The 20,330-nt window shown below is 35.7% G+C and overlaps 1 protein-coding gene across 1 annotated transcript in view; it reads right to left on the bottom strand.

The window, feature by feature from the left end:
* The window catches only part of VPS13A (vacuolar protein sorting 13 homolog A), a 254,826-nt gene that overhangs the window by 122,228 nt on the left and 112,268 nt on the right, over positions 1-20,330 (bottom strand). The window contains 6 exon segments of the mRNA XM_033237043.1: positions 4,646-4,950; positions 6,995-7,162; positions 16,672-16,775; positions 16,855-16,971; positions 18,063-18,216; positions 18,419-18,478. Coding sequence (XP_033092934.1) covers positions 4,646-4,950; positions 6,995-7,162; positions 16,672-16,775; positions 16,855-16,971; positions 18,063-18,216; positions 18,419-18,478 — 908 coding nt within the window.

A 20,330-nucleotide genomic window follows, 5' to 3' on the forward strand; every position in this document is an offset into this window, starting at 1 on the left:
CAGCCTCCCAAAGTGCTGAGTTTACAGGCATGAGCCAACATGCCCAGTAACTGCATTTCCAATTACCAATTGTTTTAAAATTATTTCAGGAAAAATTGGTTATACTTTATAACTGAGTAATTCTATTTCTAGGAACTCATCCTAAGGAAATGAATTATCCCAAAGAAATGAGTAGACAATTACATAAGTACTGATGTAATAAAGATATTAATCATCAATATAGTGTTACTTATAACAGCAAAAATGTATACATATTATAATCAAATTTATAACAAAAGGCAGATTCAGATTTTCTAATAACTGAGGAATAAAATATTTGGAAAAATTTATGCACTCAAAATAATGACATGGAAAATTTATAGCATATTTTTAAGAAAAAAAGCTATTTATAACACAAAACACAATTCTAATTTTTTTTTTTTAAATACTTTAAGTTCTGGGATACATGTGCAGAATGTGTAGGTTTGTTACATAGGTATATGTGTGCCATGGTGGTTTGCTGCACCCATCAACCCGTCATCTAGATTTTAAGCCCCACATGCATTAGTTATTTGTCCTAATGCTATCCTTTCCCTTGCCCCCCACCCCTGACATGCCCCAGTGTGTGATGCTCCCCTCCCTGTGCCCATATGTTCTCACTTATGAGTGAGAACATGTGGTGTTTGGTTTCCTGTTCCTGTGTTAGTTTGCTGAGAATGATGGTTTCCAGCTTCATCCACGTCCCTGCAAAGGACACAAACTCATTCTTTTTCATGGCTGCATAGTATTCCATGGTGTATATGTGCAACATTTTCTTTATCCAGTCTATCACTGATGGGCATTTGGGTTGGTTCCAAGTCTTTGCTATTGTGAACAGTGTAGCAATAAACATATGTGTGCATGTGTCTTTATAGAAGAATGATTTATAATCCTTTGGGTATATATCCAGTAATGGTATTGCTGGGTCAAATGGTATTTCTGGTTCTAGATCCTTGAGGAATTGTCACACTGTTTTCCACAATGGTTGAACTAATTTACACTCCCATCAACAGTGTAAAAGCATTCCTGTTTCTCCACATTCTCTCCAGCATCTGTTGTTTCCTGACTTTTTAATGATCGCCATTCTAATTGGTGTGAGATGGTATCTCATTGAGGTAAATGGCCATACTGCCCAAAGTAATTTATAGATTCAGTGCTATTCACATCAAGCTACCACTGACTTTCTTCACAGAATTAGAAAAAACTACTTCAAATTTTATATGGAACCAAAAAAGAGCCCATATAGCCAAGATAATCCTAAGCAAAAAGAACAAAGCTGGAGGCATCATACTACCTGACTTCAAACTATACTACAAGGCTATAGTAACCAAAACAGCAAGGTGCGGGTACCAAAACAGATATATAGACCAATGGAAAAGAAGAGAAGCCTCAGAAATAACACCACACATCTACAACCATCTGATCTTTGATAAAACTGACAAAAATAAGCAATGGGGAAAGGATTTCCTATTTAATAAATGGTGTTGGGAAAACTGGCTAGCCATTTGCAGAAAACTGAAACTGGATCCCTTCCTCACAAGCATGGCAGAAAGTAAAGGAGACACGGAGGCACGTCTTACATGGTGGCAGGCAAAAAGAGGATGAGAGCCAAGCAAAAACAGTTTCCCCTTATAAACCCATCAGATCTCGTGAGACTTATTAACTACCACAAGAACAGCATGGGGGAACCGCCCCCATGATTCAATTATCTCCCACTGGGTCCCTCCCACAACATGAGGGAATTATGGGAGCTACAATTCAAGATGAGATTTGGGTGTGGACACGGCCAAATCATATCACCTCTCCACTATCCATCAACATGATTCTCAATCATTAAAATCCTGTTCCACTACCTTTGGTCACACCTGCTTGGTAAAAATTCAGTTTTGTCTCAATCCAACTGACTGTTGGATTCCAAATACAAAATACCAAGTACCACGTGGAAAAAAAAAAAAAAGGCAGTATTAATTCATAGTTAACAATATCAGCAGGACCCTCAATGCTGCCTCAATACATTTTCCTGGTTTCTCATCTCTCTGTCTGCTCCTTCTTAGTCTCTTTTGAGGGCTCCTTTTTCTGCCAATTCTTTAAATACTGGTATTCCTCAGCATTCTTCCTTATATGTCCCACTCTACAAGCTTTCTTTGTGACCGTGTTCATTCCAATGGCTTCAGTGACTAGCACAAATTATTACTAAGGACTCCTAAACCTAGAAGTCTAAACAACATCACCTATATGCATCACCTAGGCACAAATATTCCACTGCCTTCTGGATTTCTTTCATGATCTCTCCATGTAGAAGTCATGCAATCACTTTCAGGCTGCTTTGCCCATTAGAGAAATAATTACTCTCTGTATTCTACTGGGGTTTTCTGCATTATTCTCTTATCTCAGTGAAGTACACCATCATCAAACACTGATTTCCAAGCCTGCAACCTAAAGTGAATTTTAATTTCTCCTCTCCTTTAACTCCCACACCCATTCAATCATCAGTTACTATAAATTCTGGTTAGCTCTCCACTACTTCACTCCCCTACCTTAGACTAAGTCACCTATAATTCTTATGTGAGTTACTGCAATAGTTACCAAACTAACCTTCCAACCTCTAGCTTTGTCTCCTTTGGACCTAATTTCTAGAACCTTTTCAAAATATGATCCCATTTTTATGCACCAGCCCCCTATATTTATTAAACAGTACCTACCACAACAACCCAATGAGGTAGGGATTATTTATTAATCCCTTATAAATATTGCTATTATATTTCTTATTCTTAGCACAATGCCTGGGATATATTTGGTGCTTAATAAATGCTCAAGTGACAGAAATTTCTCCTTCCATCTAAGATGATGTAACATGAATGGGTTTACACTCCTGCTTCAAATAATCCTGCTCTCCAAAAAAAAAAGACAAAATTTATTTAAAATAGTTTTCAAGATATAAGACATCAAAAATGGACAGTGATTCCAAAGAGTTTGGAAAAAAAATGAGGTGAGCCCTACAACTGTCTCAGTTTACTACCGTTTTGCAATAATTAACAGTCCATGGTACAGGAAGGGGGAACCCAGGAGAAGGTCAGGAAAGCCCCAGAGTAGAGAAGGTAAGAGATGAGAATCCAAGAGAAACCAAAGTAGCTAGAGTTATATAATAAAATACCAGACAGAAGAGAGCTACACAGGATTGTAGAGTAACTTAAAATTTATAGCACAATATAAGTACTCCAATTTACAGCACTATATCATATATTAGATATGTTTCAAATCAATAATCTTAGCTACCACCTAAAAAAACTTATAAAAAGAGCAAAATTGAACCTAAAGTAAGCAGAAATAATAAATATTGAATTAGAAATCAATGAACGAGAAAACACAAAAACAAAAGAAAAAACAATAAAACCAAAACCTGCTTCTTAAGATCAATAAAACGTATAAATCTCTAATCAGATTGATCAGTACAAAGGCAGAAATTATAAATATCAGGAACGAGGGAGGAGACACCATTACAGGTATCAATAAATAAGGGAGCATTATAAAAAACTTTATGCCATTAAATTTTACAACTTAGATGAAATGCAAAAATTCTTTTAAAAAATTAGGAAGGATCGCTCGAGAAAAAATAACTTGAATAGCCAGCCCCAAATTTATTAAAGAAATAAAAACTATGATTTAAAAACCTCCCACAAGCAAACTCTAGGATCAGATAGCTTCACTGGTAAATTCTACCTAATACCTAAGGAAGAAATAATACAACTGTACAAAAACTGTCAGAAATGTACACATATCAAAACTTATCAAATGGTATAACATTAAAGATATGCAACTTGTTCTGTGTCAATTATGTCTCAATAAAGCTACTTTAAAACTATTCAATTGGTCAAAGAAAGTGCAGGAGGGAAAGACAGACTCATCGGAAGCTAAAGAGAAGTAGAGAATGGGAGTTAAGTAAAAAATGAAAGAAAAACAAGGTGAAGAGACAAGCAAGAGAATGACATCAAAGAAAAATGACAGAAAGAAGGAAGAGGGCAGTTGAGAAGCATAAACAGAGAAGGATCCAAGTTGGAAAAGAGTACATAAATTCAGAATGGGTGATTAGAAACAGCACAGAAACACAGAGGACACAGTACAAAAGCTCTGGAACTATTTGAACATTTGTTTATCCGCCTACTTCCCAACCCCATGGTTAATGAATACATAAGGTTGCATGCTACTGTTTGTTTGTTTGTTTAAATTACAGCATCAGAGCCATAGCACACAACTGATAGAGAAGATAAGGTGATACTGTATTTGCAAAGTGAATAAACATATTACGCTAGAAATTCCTCATTTCTTCCATAGCCCTGTAATTTATAATGAACTACAAAGAAGAACAAATATACTTCCTCAGATAATAAATTCTGTAGTTTTCCTAATTACCTAAGGAGAAATTTTCAAACACTTTCTAGGTTTTTTAAAATGCAAAGACTATAATTGATTTTGCCAAAATATACTTAAGGAAGAGAGAATCACTAAATTACGTATAATTAATAAAATAAAACTCACTGTAAACAGACTACTCAAGACATTAAAGTCTTTAACGTAAAAAGTTAGAAAAATATTGCACTCCACACAAATATACTTGTGAAAAACTTACCTGTATAGTCGCATTTCACTCAGCTTTATTGTTATCAAATCAATAACAGGTGGGGGAGAGCTCTGGCTCTCTGTTATCATATGAAAGGTATTTGTCATTGTAATTAGCCCAAAATCAGCAACAAAAACATTTTCAGAAACTGGAGACTGCGGGATGACCACAACTGGGGCTTTGATGTTAATATCCAGTGCCATTCTGGAACTCCTTCGTGCCAGTTCTTTTACACCAGTAGCAGCCATTCCAGCTGCCTGAACAGTTGCCTCAGCCAAGGCTTGTTTAGCTGCCTGAAAATTATCTATAAAAGCCTGTAACACAACAGAATTATATTCTTAGGGTTATTAATAAGTAAGACATTAAATATATATTGATATTTCTGGTTTTACCTCCATTTAAAAAAAAACTCTTACTTGATATAACCAAACACTATTTATTCAAAGTCTTACTATCTATGTTAAATCTTAATTTTCTGCCACAAAAACTGAGAAACACAAAGACACAGATAAAATAAAAATCTAGTCCTCAGAACAAAGCTAAATGGGATCGCTGGAATGTCTTACAAATATCTATTTCCCTTATCTCACTTTCTCTAAAGGGAACAACCTATTTCTCTATACAACCTCAGTGGACAGAGAGCTCATTTATGTTTGTAAGGTAAATAAATAAATAAAATATGTCTAAGAAGTTTCAAAATAATTTTCCAATTTCCAAATTCCAAAAAAATACTTCCATGACATAAAATATAATTACCTAGATTTATACTCTTATACTTAATTCTCATGTTCAAAGAAAAAACTAACATTTTAGTAATTTGCAAGTATAAATACAAGAGGGCTCAAGAGACATGATTTTTTTGGTTATAAAAATAAATTAGCTACTCAAGAGGCTGAGGTAGGAGGATAACATGAGGCCAGCAGCTCTAGACCAGTTTGAGCAATATAGCGAGATCCTGTCTCTAAAAAAAATTAAAAATACAAAATTAGCAGGGACCTCTTGTCCCTGCTAATTTAATCTATTTGGGAGGCTGAGGTGGGATTTGCATGAGTTTGAGGCTGCAGTGAGCTAGGAGCACGCCCCTGTATTCCAGCCTGGGGTGCAGAGCAAGACCCCAACTCTTATTAATTTTTTTTTTTTAAAGAGAAGAAATTCAACAAGGAATATTTATCTTTACATTTTTGCATGCAAAATGATTTTATGGCTATAGAAAAACTGCATGATAACCTAAATTTAAAAGATCACAAAACAGCAACATTATATGGAATTAACCTAGAATTCTGAAATAACAAAAGAGGGCTCCACATTCCCAAATACATTCAAATGAACACACAAATACTTTTCTTGCTTATAAGAATTGCCACACTTGGCCTATTTATTCCACTACAACCTTAGATTTGATTACCTAGTTCACACACTAAAACATAGAGACAGCATTTTAAAAGAATGAATAGTGATGTCATGGAGACAGGTATGACACTCACAGGAAAAAATATCAGCTGACAGCAAGGGAAAAACAAAAACCAAAACAAGCAGAAATAAGAACCGAAATGCCTTAAGGTGGAGTCATATAGGGGTTAAATCTAACTCCTTAAAGTCCCTATATTCACAGAATGACAATGCAATCGAAAATGTGATTTTCTTGGGCCAGACATGCTGCCTGTAATCTCAGTGCTTTGGGAGGTCAAAGCAGGAGGATCACTTGAGGCCAGCAGTTCGAGACCAGATGGGGCAACAGAGCAAGACTCCATCTCTATAAAAACTTGAAGAAGAAGAAAAAAAAAAAACTTGGTGGTATGTGCATGGTGGTATGTGCCTGTAGTCTCAGCTAATCAGGAGGTTGGGGCGGGAGGATCACTTGAATCCAGGAGTTCAAGGTTACAATGAGCTACGATCATACCACTGCACTCCAGCCTGGGTGACAGAGCAAGACCTTGACTCTAGAAAATTAAAAGAACCTTTTCTTAATGATGACTTGAGACCAAAACAAACTTCAATTGTATATTCAGTATTTTTAAATTATAGTTGCAAGTCAGGCAAAACGAAGACTCAGGCCAATGACATATAAAATGAAGGTTCTAATTAATATATAAAATATGTATGATATATAATGTACATATACTTAATGTTAATATATAAAATATGTATTTCAATTAATTAGAATATTCCCATGTCAAAATGATGTTATATAAAGAAGGAACTATACATTTCAATCATTATGTATAATAAATGATACCCAGAAAATTATTTTAAAAAATCAGAAAAAATTTCAAGCAGGGAATTCTTATTAGTCTTCATCCATATTTGACATACAGCAATTTCCAACTAGTGTAAAATAAAAAATAATTCAATACTTACCAATATAGAATATAGAAATTTTGTGACAAAAACTACTTCAATGCAACCAACTACTAAATTAACCTGAATGTCAACCACATTCATATCTGTGTATGCAGAACCAGCAGTTGCATCCATGTAAGAAACCATTTTGAAGCTGAAAACTTCTTTTCCAGTGATATAAACAGCCTTAATAAGAGAAAATTTAATTATCACAATCGATTTTTGAAATGAAGTGTTTTCAGTACAAAATAAAACAGTTAAAAATAACAAAACATAGTTAGAAAATCTCCCAAGTATTCACAAGCCAAGTACAAATGAGGCAACAATTCGATTACAACTGCTTTACTGGAACCTACACTACAAAGTTTTACAAATTGGTGGTGGCTATTCCCTTTGTGGGTCATAAAATCAAGGTAGTGGGTCTGGCTCCAGTTTTTTTCCTTCTTTCTTTTTTTTTTAAATGGAGAAGAGAAGAGGAAATATCTGAATATGCATTTTCATTCTGCAAGTATACTTTTGTAATGAGAGTAACCACGTATTTCTTGATTCACTGACAAAAATTTGAAAAACACTGTACATCTACACCTTACTGAAATCTACTCTTGATTTGAGGTATGTGAATAGATTTTTCTGGATTCTCCAAAGGAGTCTCCTCCTATCGCTATACTTCTGCTCTTATCAGGTTGTAAAGGGCCATCTTAATCGCCAACCAGAAATTACCTACAGTGGTTAAAAATCTCAAGCTCTGCAATAACAGCTGAAAATGGTGGAGACAACAGGAGATGTAAAATGTTAAAAAAAATTTTGAAAGAGGGACAGAGCACTAAGCTCACAGCTTTCTCAATTCTCCTAAATGCTAGAAGCAAGCAAGAACAGGGAGCTGAAGAGCCATCAACAAGCACATCAGTTACAACTACAGAACAAAGAATCCTCCAGAACCAGATGTATAAGTGACCTCTGAAGGCTGAGGTAAAGAGACAGGGCTGAAAAGCAGTCTACAGTCCTGCTTCTGCCTAGGGTGCACAAAGCTGGAATGAGGGCCCCTCCAAACCTTAAAAAAAGGAAAACAAAACAAAACAGATAACCTATGGTATCACAACTTTCTTAAAACTATTAGCAATCTGAGGTCACAGGACAACAAAGGTCCCTAAAAATCTAAGGACAAACCGGGAGAGACAGAAAATAAGCACCAGTTCACTTGTGGTAGAGAAGAGAGAGGTCAGATACTATACAATATAGGTAAGAATAATTCAGCTAAAATGATAAAGGATGAGTGTGGACTAATGTGAGATGCAGAATCCCTGGGAGCCACACACGTGAGGAGCTCTTGAGAAAGATGGGGGTGGGGTGCAAGTGGGAAACAAGAGAAAGCTTTCCTCGGTACAACCCTGGAAAAGGTGAGACGCCTCCACTGCAGAAAAGGCTCAAAGCACCACCAAAATTATCTTCTCAAAACAATAGCTATAAGAAACTAGTAAACCTTGTTGCCCTCAGGGCACAGGTGAAAATACAGTATCCTAGGGACAAGTAAAATAAAACTCTGTATCTAGAGGAAGAACAAGAACTCTCCTGGGGCCAGATGATTAGCGGTCTCCCTCTGCTAGGGAAGGGAAGGATAGTCAATCCCACATAGGAAATACGAGAGATATCAATCAGATACCATGAGGCGGAGGGACAGGATGGCCAAGAATACTCCATTTCTGAGACTCATAGAAACAGCCCTGGCTAGGATTGAAAACGGACCAGGACACTAACAAGCCTATCCAAACCACTTTGCCTTCTCCCCAAATATGTACCACCAAGCTCACAAGCACTAAGAAACAAGCAGCAGGAGCCTCTAACATCTAGGACAGAGCTAAGAATGCGGAAAGCGAATTTTCTGAGGTGTAAGAGTAGAAGAAAGGTCAAAGGCTCAGCACAGAGCAAAATCTGAGCAACACAGCCTCCACCCACCCTAAGCACAAGCTACAACTAAAGGAAACTGAAGCAGTAATGTAGTGAAGGAAATAATATTAATCTAAAATTCAAACCAAGCTAAGCTCAACCCCCAACCCCAAGCTAATAGCTTAGCAGAAAAGAGGCACTCCCATTTCCAGACATAAATACTATGATATTTACCTCAGTCTCTATTATCCTATACATCAGTGGTCCCCCCCAGCCTTTTTGGTAACAGGGAGCTGTTTTGTGAAAGACAATTTTTCCACAAGAGTGGGGCTCGGGGGTTGGAGGGTGGGGAGATGGCTTGGGGATGAAACTGTTCCTTCCACCTCAGAGCATCAGGCGTTAGATTCTCATAAGGAGCATGCAACCCAGATCCCGCGTATGCATAGTTCACAATAGGGTTCACCCTTCTATGAGAATCTAATGCCCCCGCTGATCTGACAGGAGGCGGAGCTTAGGCAATAACGCTCCCTCACCCACCACTCAACTCTTGTTGTCCGGCCCAGTTCCCAACAGGCCACAGACCGGTACCATTCCACAGCCCAGGGGCTGGGGACCCCTGCTATACATGATATGATGTCTGACATCCAATCAGTAATTATGAGATGCCCAATAAAAGCAAGGGAAAAAATTCAAACAAATAATAAAGGAATCAACAGAATCAGACTCATCTATAACATCAATGTTAAAACTAAAATTTTTAATTTTAATTACTACGATTAATATGGTAAAGGCTTCTAGTGGAAAAGGAAAATATGCAAGAATAGATGGTGAATATTATTATAGCAGAGAAAATGGAAAAAAGAAGAGTCAAAAGGATATATTAAAGGTTAAAAAACATGGCAACATAAGTGAAAAATACCTTCAGTGGGTTTGTCAGTACTTTCATCAGAGCCAAGGACAAAATCAGTAGACTTGAAAATAGGTCAAGATAAATTATTCGAATTAAAATGCACTAAGAAAACAATGGGAAAAAAACTTGAACAGAACATCCAAAGGCTGTGAGACTAAAAACAGAAATCTAGTAAGAATTTTAGGAATTCAAGAAGAGGAACAGGGAACAAGTGGAGGAGGACAAAACAGGGGAGCCGGGGGGTGGGGGAGACAGAGGCAGAGAAACTATGTGAAGAAAACATGAAAAATAATGAAAGCCATCCAAGTAGCTCAGAAAAGCCCAAACAGAACAAATATCAAAACACAATTAAACTCATCTAGACACACTATATATAAATCCTGAAAGCAGTCAAAAGAGATGACAAGTTATGTACAAAGGAACAAAAATAAGAAATGTCATAGACTTCTCATCAAAACTATGTGTAACAAAGAACAATGAAATCACATCTTTTAACAGTTGGAAAGGGGGAAAATACTATCAACCCAGCAAAAATGTCACTCAGAAAAATTAGGGTAAAATAAAAGTTTTTCCTACCTCCCTTCTCATCTGTACCCCAAAAGCTGAGAGAATTCGTTACCAGCAGACCTGCATTATAAGAAATGGGAAAGTGCCAGATGCGGTGGCTCATGCCTGAAAATCCCAACATTTTGGGGGGCCGAGGTGGGTGGATCACCTGAGGTCAAAGAGTTCAAGACCAGCCTGGCCAACATGGTGAAACCCCATCTCTACTAAAAATGCAAAAGTTAGCCAGGTGCAGTGGAGCGCATCTGTAATCCCAGCTACGTGGGAGGTTGAGGCAGGAGAATTGCTTGATCCCAGGAGGCAGAGGTTGCAGTGAGCTGAGATTGTACCACTGCACTCCAGCCTGAGCAACAAAGCAAGACTCTCTCTCAAAAAAAAAAAAAAAGAAAAGAAAAGAAAGTATTTCAGAGAGAAATACAAACAATAGAAACTACATGAAGTAGTTACAGAAAGAGCTGCAATGAAGAAAAATATAAAACATCTTTAGAAAACTAATTGCTCCAAAGAAAACTGACTAAACCAAATCCAGTAGGTACACATTGTGAGTTTTCAATGTACCAAAATAAAGCAAATTATGATGATACCAAGAAAGATAGGAAACAGGAATTGGAAGTATGGTATTGTAAGATTCTTACACTATACGTACAACAATAAAATATTATTGGAAGACAGACTGTGATTAAAGATATATACATTGTAAAACCCTAGAGAAACCATAAAATAAGTGATAATTAATCAAAACTCAGGCCAAAAGGAGGAATACAAAGAATAGGATAAGCAAAATTAGAACAATTAGAGATATCAGATTACAATCCAATCATATCAATAGTTTTATAAAATAGTCTAAACACAAATTAGAAGCCAATAGGTTGTCAGATTAGATAAAAAAGATCTAAATATACACTGCCTACAAAAATCCCATTTTAAGCCAGATGTGGTGGCATGCACATATAATCCCAGTTACAGGGCTGAGGTGAGCTTAAACACAGGAGTTCAAGACCACCCTGGGCAACACAGTGAGACTCCGCCTCAAAAAAACAGAAGCTCACTTTAAACAAGAAGACATCCATTAAAAGCTAAAGGATAGAAAAAGACCATGCAAATCTAACCAAAGAAAACTGGAATGGCTATATTACTACCAAAGTAGACTTCAGAACAAGCACAGTTACCACAAATAAAGAGACACATTATGTATTCACAAAGGGGCATAAAACTCATATATACTTGTATGTACCTAACAAGACATCGCCAAAACATACAAAGCAAAAATTGAAAGAATGGAAAGGAGAAATAGGCAAATCAATGGTTGTAATCAGAGGCTTCAACACAACCAGTAAACAGAAAATCAGTAGCCTGAATAATTCTATCCACCAACCTACTTGCCCAAATGGAACATTCAACCCAGCAATTGCTAAAAACACATATTAATTGCAAATACACTTGAAATGTTCACCAAGATTAATCATGTATGTTGTGGGCCATAAAACAAATATCAACAAATTTAAAGGAACTGAAACGGTTTCTCCTCTGACCATAATGAATTTAAACTGGAAATCAGTAACAGAAAGATCTGAAAATCTCAAAATATTTAGAAGCTAAATAACATAGTTCTAAATAATGAGTAAAAGAAAGAAGAGAAATTAGAAAATACTTTGAATTGAATGAAAATTAAAAAACAATATATCAAGACTTACAGGATGCAGCTAAAGCAGAGCTTAAAGGAATATTTATAGCAGCAAATGCTTATAATGGAAAATAAAGATGTTCTCAAATCACTAATTTAAACTTCCACCTTAAGAAGAGCATATTAAATCCAAAGCAGGCAGAAGGAAGGAATTTTAGAAGAGCAGAAATAAAATTAAAAACAGAGAACATTCAATTGAAACAAATGCTAGTTACAAATGCTAGTTTTTTCAAAGTATCAATAAAATTGATAAATCTCTAACCAGACTGATCAAGACATAAAGAGAAAAGACAAAAATTACAATCTCACACGCTAAGAAAAAAAAAACACATGTGAAAGACTACATAACTGCATGATTCCATTTATATGATACTTTGGAAACTGCAAAACTATAGGAACAAAAAGTAGTGCAGTGATTAAAAGGTGCTGGGATGGGGAGAAGGGCTAACCTCAAAGGGCAGTAGTGAATTTCAGGGGTGACAGACCCATTGTATATGCTGAAAGTAAGTTACACAACAGTATTTGTTTGTCAAAACTCAAAGAATTATAACTAAAAAAGGTAAGTTTTACTGTAAATTGTCTCAATAAATCTGACTTTAAAAATAAAAACTAAACCAAAACAGAAACTAATAAATAATTCTACCCAAAGGTTACTGAGAACCCTACAACCTCCCAAAATATATCAAGCATCTTCCCGCTACAAGGCTTTTATAGTTGCTCTTTCCTCCACCTGGAATGCTCTTTTGACAGAGCTCCAACTCACAGCTCAGATTTTTTATCGAATGTTTCTACTGTAAAAAAGCATTTCTTGATAGTCCCAACATACCACGTGAATTACCCTGTCACATTACCCTGCTTTCTTGGTTTTCAAAGCACATATCACTCTCTAATACTGTTTTATATTACCGATTAACTACTATTTATTCCACGTGGAGAAGGGCTTTTTATCTTTTGCTGACTATAATATCTCAAATAGGCCAGGCACAGTGGCTCATGTCTATAATCACAGCACTTTGGGGGACTGAGGCAGGTGGACAGCCTGAGCTCAGGAGGTTTCAGGGCAGCCTGAGCAAAATGATGAAACCCCATCTCTACAAAAATCAGCTGGGCGTGGTGGCGTGCACCTGTAGTCCTAGCTACTTGGGGGACTGAGATGGGAGGATCACCTGGGCCAGGGAAGGTTGAGACTGCAGTGAGCCGTGATTGTGTAATTGGAGAGAGAAAGAGAGAGAAAATTTTATATATATAGATTATGATTATATAATATATATAAATTAGTTTTTTCTTAATTTACTTACCAGTATTTATACATATATAATTTACATATATAAATGTATAAATTCTATATATATATAAATACTGATAAATAACAAAAAATGGAATATCCTCTGCAAGTTACATGAGTAGGGCTATATGACTGTTCCTCTCTGAGTTCAACAGAACAGATTTGCTCAAGACAGAGTTTAGAGCAGAAAGGCTGTGGTCTAGGAGACTTCAGGTACAGAAAAATGGTTAATAAAACACCATATCAAAAAATCGGTATTTTAAGCAAAAATCTATAAATGACGCGGCCTCCACTTCTTTCAACCAATTGGCTCCTGGAATCTAGGCTGTCAGGCTTATACTTACACTATTTTTCTCAAAGGAAACTGACTAGCCTAAGAGCAAGAGATGCTCTCAATTTGAGAAGCCATAAAATTGCTAGACCAGTTCCTGATCATCTACTGTGATGTCTACCTGTCCAAAGTCCCTACATAAAGCTTCAAATTAGCTTTGAATATCTGGGGGGAAATGGCAAAGTTCTTAGAAGCGAAAAGAAAGTCAAACTGTCATCAGAACTGTCAACATCAACAGGAGGCCACAAGACATGGAGTAACATGTTTTAAGATCATCTAGAAAAGAAAATTCAAGTCAAGGATTTAAAATCCACTCAAACTACCCTGCAAATATAAATGTCAAGGATTATTGTTCCTAAGAGCTCTGCCTAAGAAATCTACTGGAGAACAAACTTTCGAAAAGTCAAAATGATTGGTGATGCTAGCATAAAGACTAGTGAACTCTCCCATATAATAAATGAAGAAATGTCCCCACTGCCTCCAGACTTCCCATCAGCCTCTCTGGTGGGCACCCCTCGAAGGTGTTTTGTTGTGTTGTCTCCCCAGTGCTCCATCTGACCAACATGCCTGCAGCTAGAAAGTGGCTTTTCTGGCTTAAGGCCACTCTCCCGACACACAACTCAAGACCAAATTACAGGAAGTAACAACAAGTAGCTTCTAACATCAAAAAAAGATATCCCAAGACAGTGCAAAACAGAAAAGAAAAAAAAGACAGCTACACACTATATGCCTCCTTTGCAAATACACACCACTAACTATGAAGTATCTTGCCAACCCCTACTCCCAAACCCTGAATCTCACTGTGCCCTGAGATTTAACTATTGATTTAAGGAAACACAGGAGACAGTAACATGTTAAATAGCATGAAAACACTATCAGCAAGATACAGGCTATGGAAAATTGTTCAGAATAAGTAAGATAGTAAAAAATGGCACACACAAGGGCAGAGAAGAAACTAAAGGAAATTCATCAACTATAATAGACTTAAGTGGTACATCAATTAAACACAGTGAATGGATCTCCTTTGGATACTGAGGGCCATATGGAAAACAAAGTGAATATTAGACTCAACTATACACGAAAAATATTCTCACTGGTAATTCCATCAAACATTTAAGGAAGTAATAATGCAAATTCTATACAAATTTTTCAGAAAACAGAGGAGGAAAGCATTTCCCAACTCATCTTACGAAGCAAGTATTGGCCTAATAACAAGGCCAGAAAAGTTGAGAATAATTAGAAAGACTTGTATACCCATCACCAAGAATTAAGCATTAAAACTGGATTTTTTTAAACCTTTACTTTCAAAATATTTTTTATGAAGAAGATATCAGAAACTAATTTACTATGATATGTTTTCATGAGACTATCAGGTCAGCTAGAATCCTTTTTACCTTATGGCATATATAAATAAAAAGAGTATTTGTCCAATGGTGCTACTGGTTTCGTAAGGTCTGATTTCGTAAGGGCAAAAACTTTATGCCTCTCTGGTTCTTTGACACGTGGAAAGTTACTAAACAAGGCAGTTTGTTTAAATACCACGTACAATGGAATCAAAGTCAAGAAACAGGAAAACGGAAATGAAAATTGGGCAAGATGACAAGAGAGAAAGATTTTTTTTATTTTGTAACATTTTGTAAACTGAATTTTTAATCATGTAGATATATTAAAAATAAAATTACAGGCCAGGCACAGTGGCTCACGCCTGTAATATCAGCAATTCGGGAGGCCGGGACAGGCAGATCACTTGAGACCAGGAGTTTGAGACAAGCCTGGCCAAACACAGTTAAACTCTGTCTTTACTAAAACTATAAAAATTAGCTGGGTGTGGTAGTGTGCACCTTAGGAGGCTGAGGCACGAGAATCACTTGAACCCAGGAGGTGGAGGTTTCAGTGAGCCAAGATTGCACCACTGCACTCCAGCCTGGGTGACAGAGCAAGACTGTCTCAAAAAAGTAAAATAATATAAAATAAAAAATAAATATAAAATTACAGAGACAAAAACCAATGAGTTGGATCATGCTCTCAGTTCTGCACAACTTTTCATAGATACTTTATTTCTGTGAGCTTTACTTTCTAGATAGGGAAAATAAAATGGATAATCTATTTCTTAAATACTCTGATACTATGATTTTTAAAATAAAATAGAAACAAATAAAATCATGGCTTCTGGAAAATTTCTTGCTCCTTATGGCTATGAATCATTTCTCTTTGATGTCGGAACTGTTTTTCTATCCCACGAAACAAGCCATAACAAGAAGATATTAGAAATAAGAATTTTTTAAACATAAAAATCAGGTCATCACTATATCATTAGTATTACTGGCAAAATCTACTTATCTATTTCCTTTCTTCTTGACATAGTCCAAATGCTGACTTCCTGACTCAACAAGTACTTCAGCTTTTCCTGATGCTACTATTTGATATTCCTTTAACCTCCTTAAATACATAATCCTACCTGCTTCAGGTAGGATGTTGCCTGTTCAACTCTGTAACAGGAACCTTACTGTTTTATAACCAGTAACAAATTACCTAACCTTCAACAACTCATCATCCAGTTCAAAGGACTCTCTTAACATTATTAAAACAACTATACTAGTGATCATTGATGAGAATAAGCTTTATTAAAAAAATCTCACTTCCTCAGACTTCAGACCCTCAAATGTATCTAAAATGCATTATGAGATTCAGAGTACATGAAGAGAACAACAACAACAAAAAAAGTGAAAAAGGTATTTACTAGGTTCTCTCCCAAAACTCTGTTCCTGGAGCATTATTTATACTTATCTCATTTATGAGATACTGCAATCCTCATTTGACAAATAAAGAAACAGAATCTAAGATTAGGTAACCTGCTAATGGTCACACAGCTACTAAGGAGTAGAGCTAAGAACCCAATCATACCTGACTCCAAAACCCACACACATAATAAGCCACATTACTAAATTCTGACAACTCTCTAAATGATACCTATGACCACTCCTAAAGGACAATCCCATTTAATGATGTACTATTACTTAATTGAAAAAATTCTTACCTTTTTGTATACAGCTGTTATATCAGAATCTAAAACAATTATATTCCTTAGCTTTGCATTTATTTCAGTTTCTGAAGGCCTCATAATCATCTCAGAATCAAGCCCTAAGGGAACAAAAGAATTACTAACTGCCTTTTCTTTCATTTAATGTCTTTTAATTTGCTTTTTGTGAAATTTTATTACCTTCAATCTTAATTTCAGAAATGTTACGTTTCTGATCTTGAATAAAGATCTGTAAACACGATAATTCTGCTAAAATCTGCAAAGTAATGATATCTTCATTCGTGGATAGCTTTAAAGCTGCAAAAAAAAATTCATATGGTAAAACATGAGGAAAAAAGTTTAGTAGTTACCTTACTATACTTACAAAGTAACTGAAATATCACCACAAATAGTGATATTAGAGAAAACCTGATCTGCAATTCAGTTGAAAGCAAGGTATGATATTCCCTATTGAATGGAAAATTCTAAAAAACAATCAAATCTAATGAAAACAAAAGCAAATAGACAAAACATTATTTCTAGAAGAAACTAAACATTTGAAACTAAAACACTGTAGCTATAAATTTCAAAATTTTTTGAGAGCCAGTAATTACTAGGTGGTACTTGTCATTATCAAAATTGCAACTTTTCACTGCTTTGAAAGTATTATACTCTGATTTTAAAATATGCTCTGATACTCTTTTTTGTTTTTTGGGTTTTTTTCCGAAACAGTCTCACTCTGTTACCCAGGATGGAATGCAGTGGTGCAATCGTAGCTCGTAGCTCACTGCAACCTTGAATTCCTGGGCTCCAGTGATTCTCCCGTGTCAGTCTCCCAAGTAAACTGGGTCTATAGACATACACCACCATGCCCAACTAATTTTTAAAATTTTGTTGGAGACAGGGTCTTGCTATGCTGCCGAGGCTAGTTTCGAACTCCTGGGTTCAAGCGATCCTCCAGCCTCAACCCTCACAGCGCTCGCCTCCCTGCACTGGGATCACAAGCTTAAGCCACCGCACCCAGCTGACATTACTCAAATTTTGTTAGTCGTATTTGTCTAATCTAAAATAATGTTATGAAATGCATTAAATTTTAATTTAAATCTAATCCTCCTACTGGGATCGAGGTGGAAGAAAAAAAATTTTTTTAATCTAATACTCCTACAGTATAATCTTAAACTAAAACCAATTATTATATATGATAAACGAAAGCAACATTTTCTTCAGCAGTAGTTTCCTTTATTTTCTAAAATTATCCTAGCATATAATGAATTCTTCTAGATATTAACCTAGGCAACAGAATTCTGAAGCCAATATTTGAAGTTAATGATAAAGTCAGAGTCTACATTTATTGACCTATATGGTTAAAAAAGAAAAAAAAGTTGATGCTAAATTTTTAAAAAACATACCTAATTTTTTAATGACATCTCCTTTGTCTTCAGTCTCTGTAGTGGACATTGGGGCTGATTTTTCCTCTGATTGCGGAAGGATATTATGAAGATAATTTATTGTATTCAGAAGTGCTTCAGTGTGTAAATGAATATCCAAAGAGGAAAAATTTACCTAAAGAACAAAGCTGATTTTAGTGATAGGTCAATAAATATTTGCTTGCCAGCTGTCTACAAGGCACTACGCTTTGTGGCATAAAGGATACAATTTATAATATTTTCTTATCTTTAAAGATCTTGCAATTCCAGTTAGAAAATAATTTCCGTAAGAAATAGAAATACAGTATATAATTAAAAAATAAATTATCTACTCATACCTTAATCAATTGTAAAACATTGTTATAGGTACTTTTCAAGTTGGGTACATTCTTTTCAGCCTATCCAAAGAGAAAACAAATCTGTTAGAACAAAGTAGGAAGACATACAAATACAATTACATTATAGTCCTAATATACATTTATATAATTTTTCCAGCTGTTCTTATACATATATATATATATATACATATACACACACATATAATTACCTAAATAAGCAACTGCTTCACCAGAACAAAAGAAAATGTAAGTATGGGACTCTTTGGCACATAGCAAGTATTCAATAAATGTTACGTACTATCATTCTTATTATCAAGGGAGGAAATGTTGGATATTATCAAGTGTGGAGAATAATCATTCGGTCATCAACAACTCTGTACGGTTCTTCCTAATTCTTCCTGTATTTAAAAACAAAATTCGTGACAGAATTGTCCACCAAGTATCCAAGTACTCTGTGTTTTCTTTTTCTTTTTAAAAAATTTAATATTTTTGATTGACAAATCATAATTATATACACTTATGGAGTACAATGTGATGTTCTGACATATGTACACAATGTTAAATGATTAAATTAAGCTAACTAACATATCTATCACCTCACTTTCCTATCTTTTTTTGTGGTGAGACATTTGAAATTCACTTTCTTGGTCATTTTGAAATAAACAACACATTATTATTGACTACAGTCCCCCTGCTGTATAACAGATCTCAAAAATTATTCCTCCTGTCTATCTGGAACTTTGTACCATTTGATTGACAACTCTCTATTCCCTCTCCTTCCCTCCCTCCCATCCCTGCTACCCTCTGGTAACCATCACTCTGCTCTCTACTTCTGAGTTCAGTTTTATTAGACTCCACACATAAAGAAGATCATCAGTGAGTTGTCTTTCTGTGCTTGGCTTATTTTGCTTAGCATAATGTCCTACACATTCATCTATGTTGATACAAATGACAGGATTTCCCCCCTTTTAAAGGCTGAATAGTGTTCTGTTTTATGTATATACCATATTTTCTTTATCCATTTTATTTAGGTCTAGAACATTTTTGTTATATAAAAGCTATATAATGCATATACTACAACAAAAATCCTAAAATATCTCGTCAATAAAGGATAGCAAAAGTGGTTTTTTTTTTTTTTTTTTTTTTGAGGCGGAGTCTCGCTCTGTCGCCCAGACTGGAGTGCAGTGGTGCAATCTTGGCTCACTGCAAGCTCCACCTCCTGGGTTCACGCCATTCTCCTGCCTCAGCCTCCCAAGTAGCTGGGACTACAGGTGCCCACCACCTCGCCCGGCTAGTTCTTTTTTTTGTATTTTTAGTAGAGACGGGGTTTCACCGTGTTAGCCAGGATGGTCTCGATCTCCTGACCTCGTGATCCGCCCGTCTCGGCCTCCCAAAGTGCTGGGATTACAGGCTTGAGCCACCGCGCCCGGCCAAAAGTGGTTTTAAAAGTGATTAAATGCTTTCTGCATTATTATTATAAAGTAATTATTAAAATAGTCTGACACATATAAAAATAAGTCAGCAGAAACATGGAAAAATTAGAAATATGCCATAGTACATAGAAAAACTTAACAGATGATAAAATGAATATCATAAATCAATAAAAAAGGAATGGAGTTATTGACCCTAGGAATATCAGGTAACTTCACAAAACAGTGGAAAATAACGGGAAAGCATTATCTTGTATCACATATAACAATATACTCTATCAAGACTAAAAAGTGTGTTTCTTTCTCAGTACTCCTGTTGGGAGAAAAAATCATCAAACTCCAGGTCATTTCTACTTAGAATATAATCTTATTTTGCTATATGAAGTATTTATAAATCACAGCTATTTAATACAAGATGACAAAATCAAAAAAACCTTAGTATTAGGAGTTACAGAGATTATGTCAGAGTGAATGTTAAACAA

Source organism: Trachypithecus francoisi, unplaced genomic scaffold (genome assembly GCF_009764315.1).
Source record: "Trachypithecus francoisi isolate TF-2019V2 unplaced genomic scaffold, Tfra_2.0 Lachesis_group16, whole genome shotgun sequence".
Taxonomy (NCBI): Eukaryota; Metazoa; Chordata; class Mammalia; order Primates; family Cercopithecidae; genus Trachypithecus; species Trachypithecus francoisi.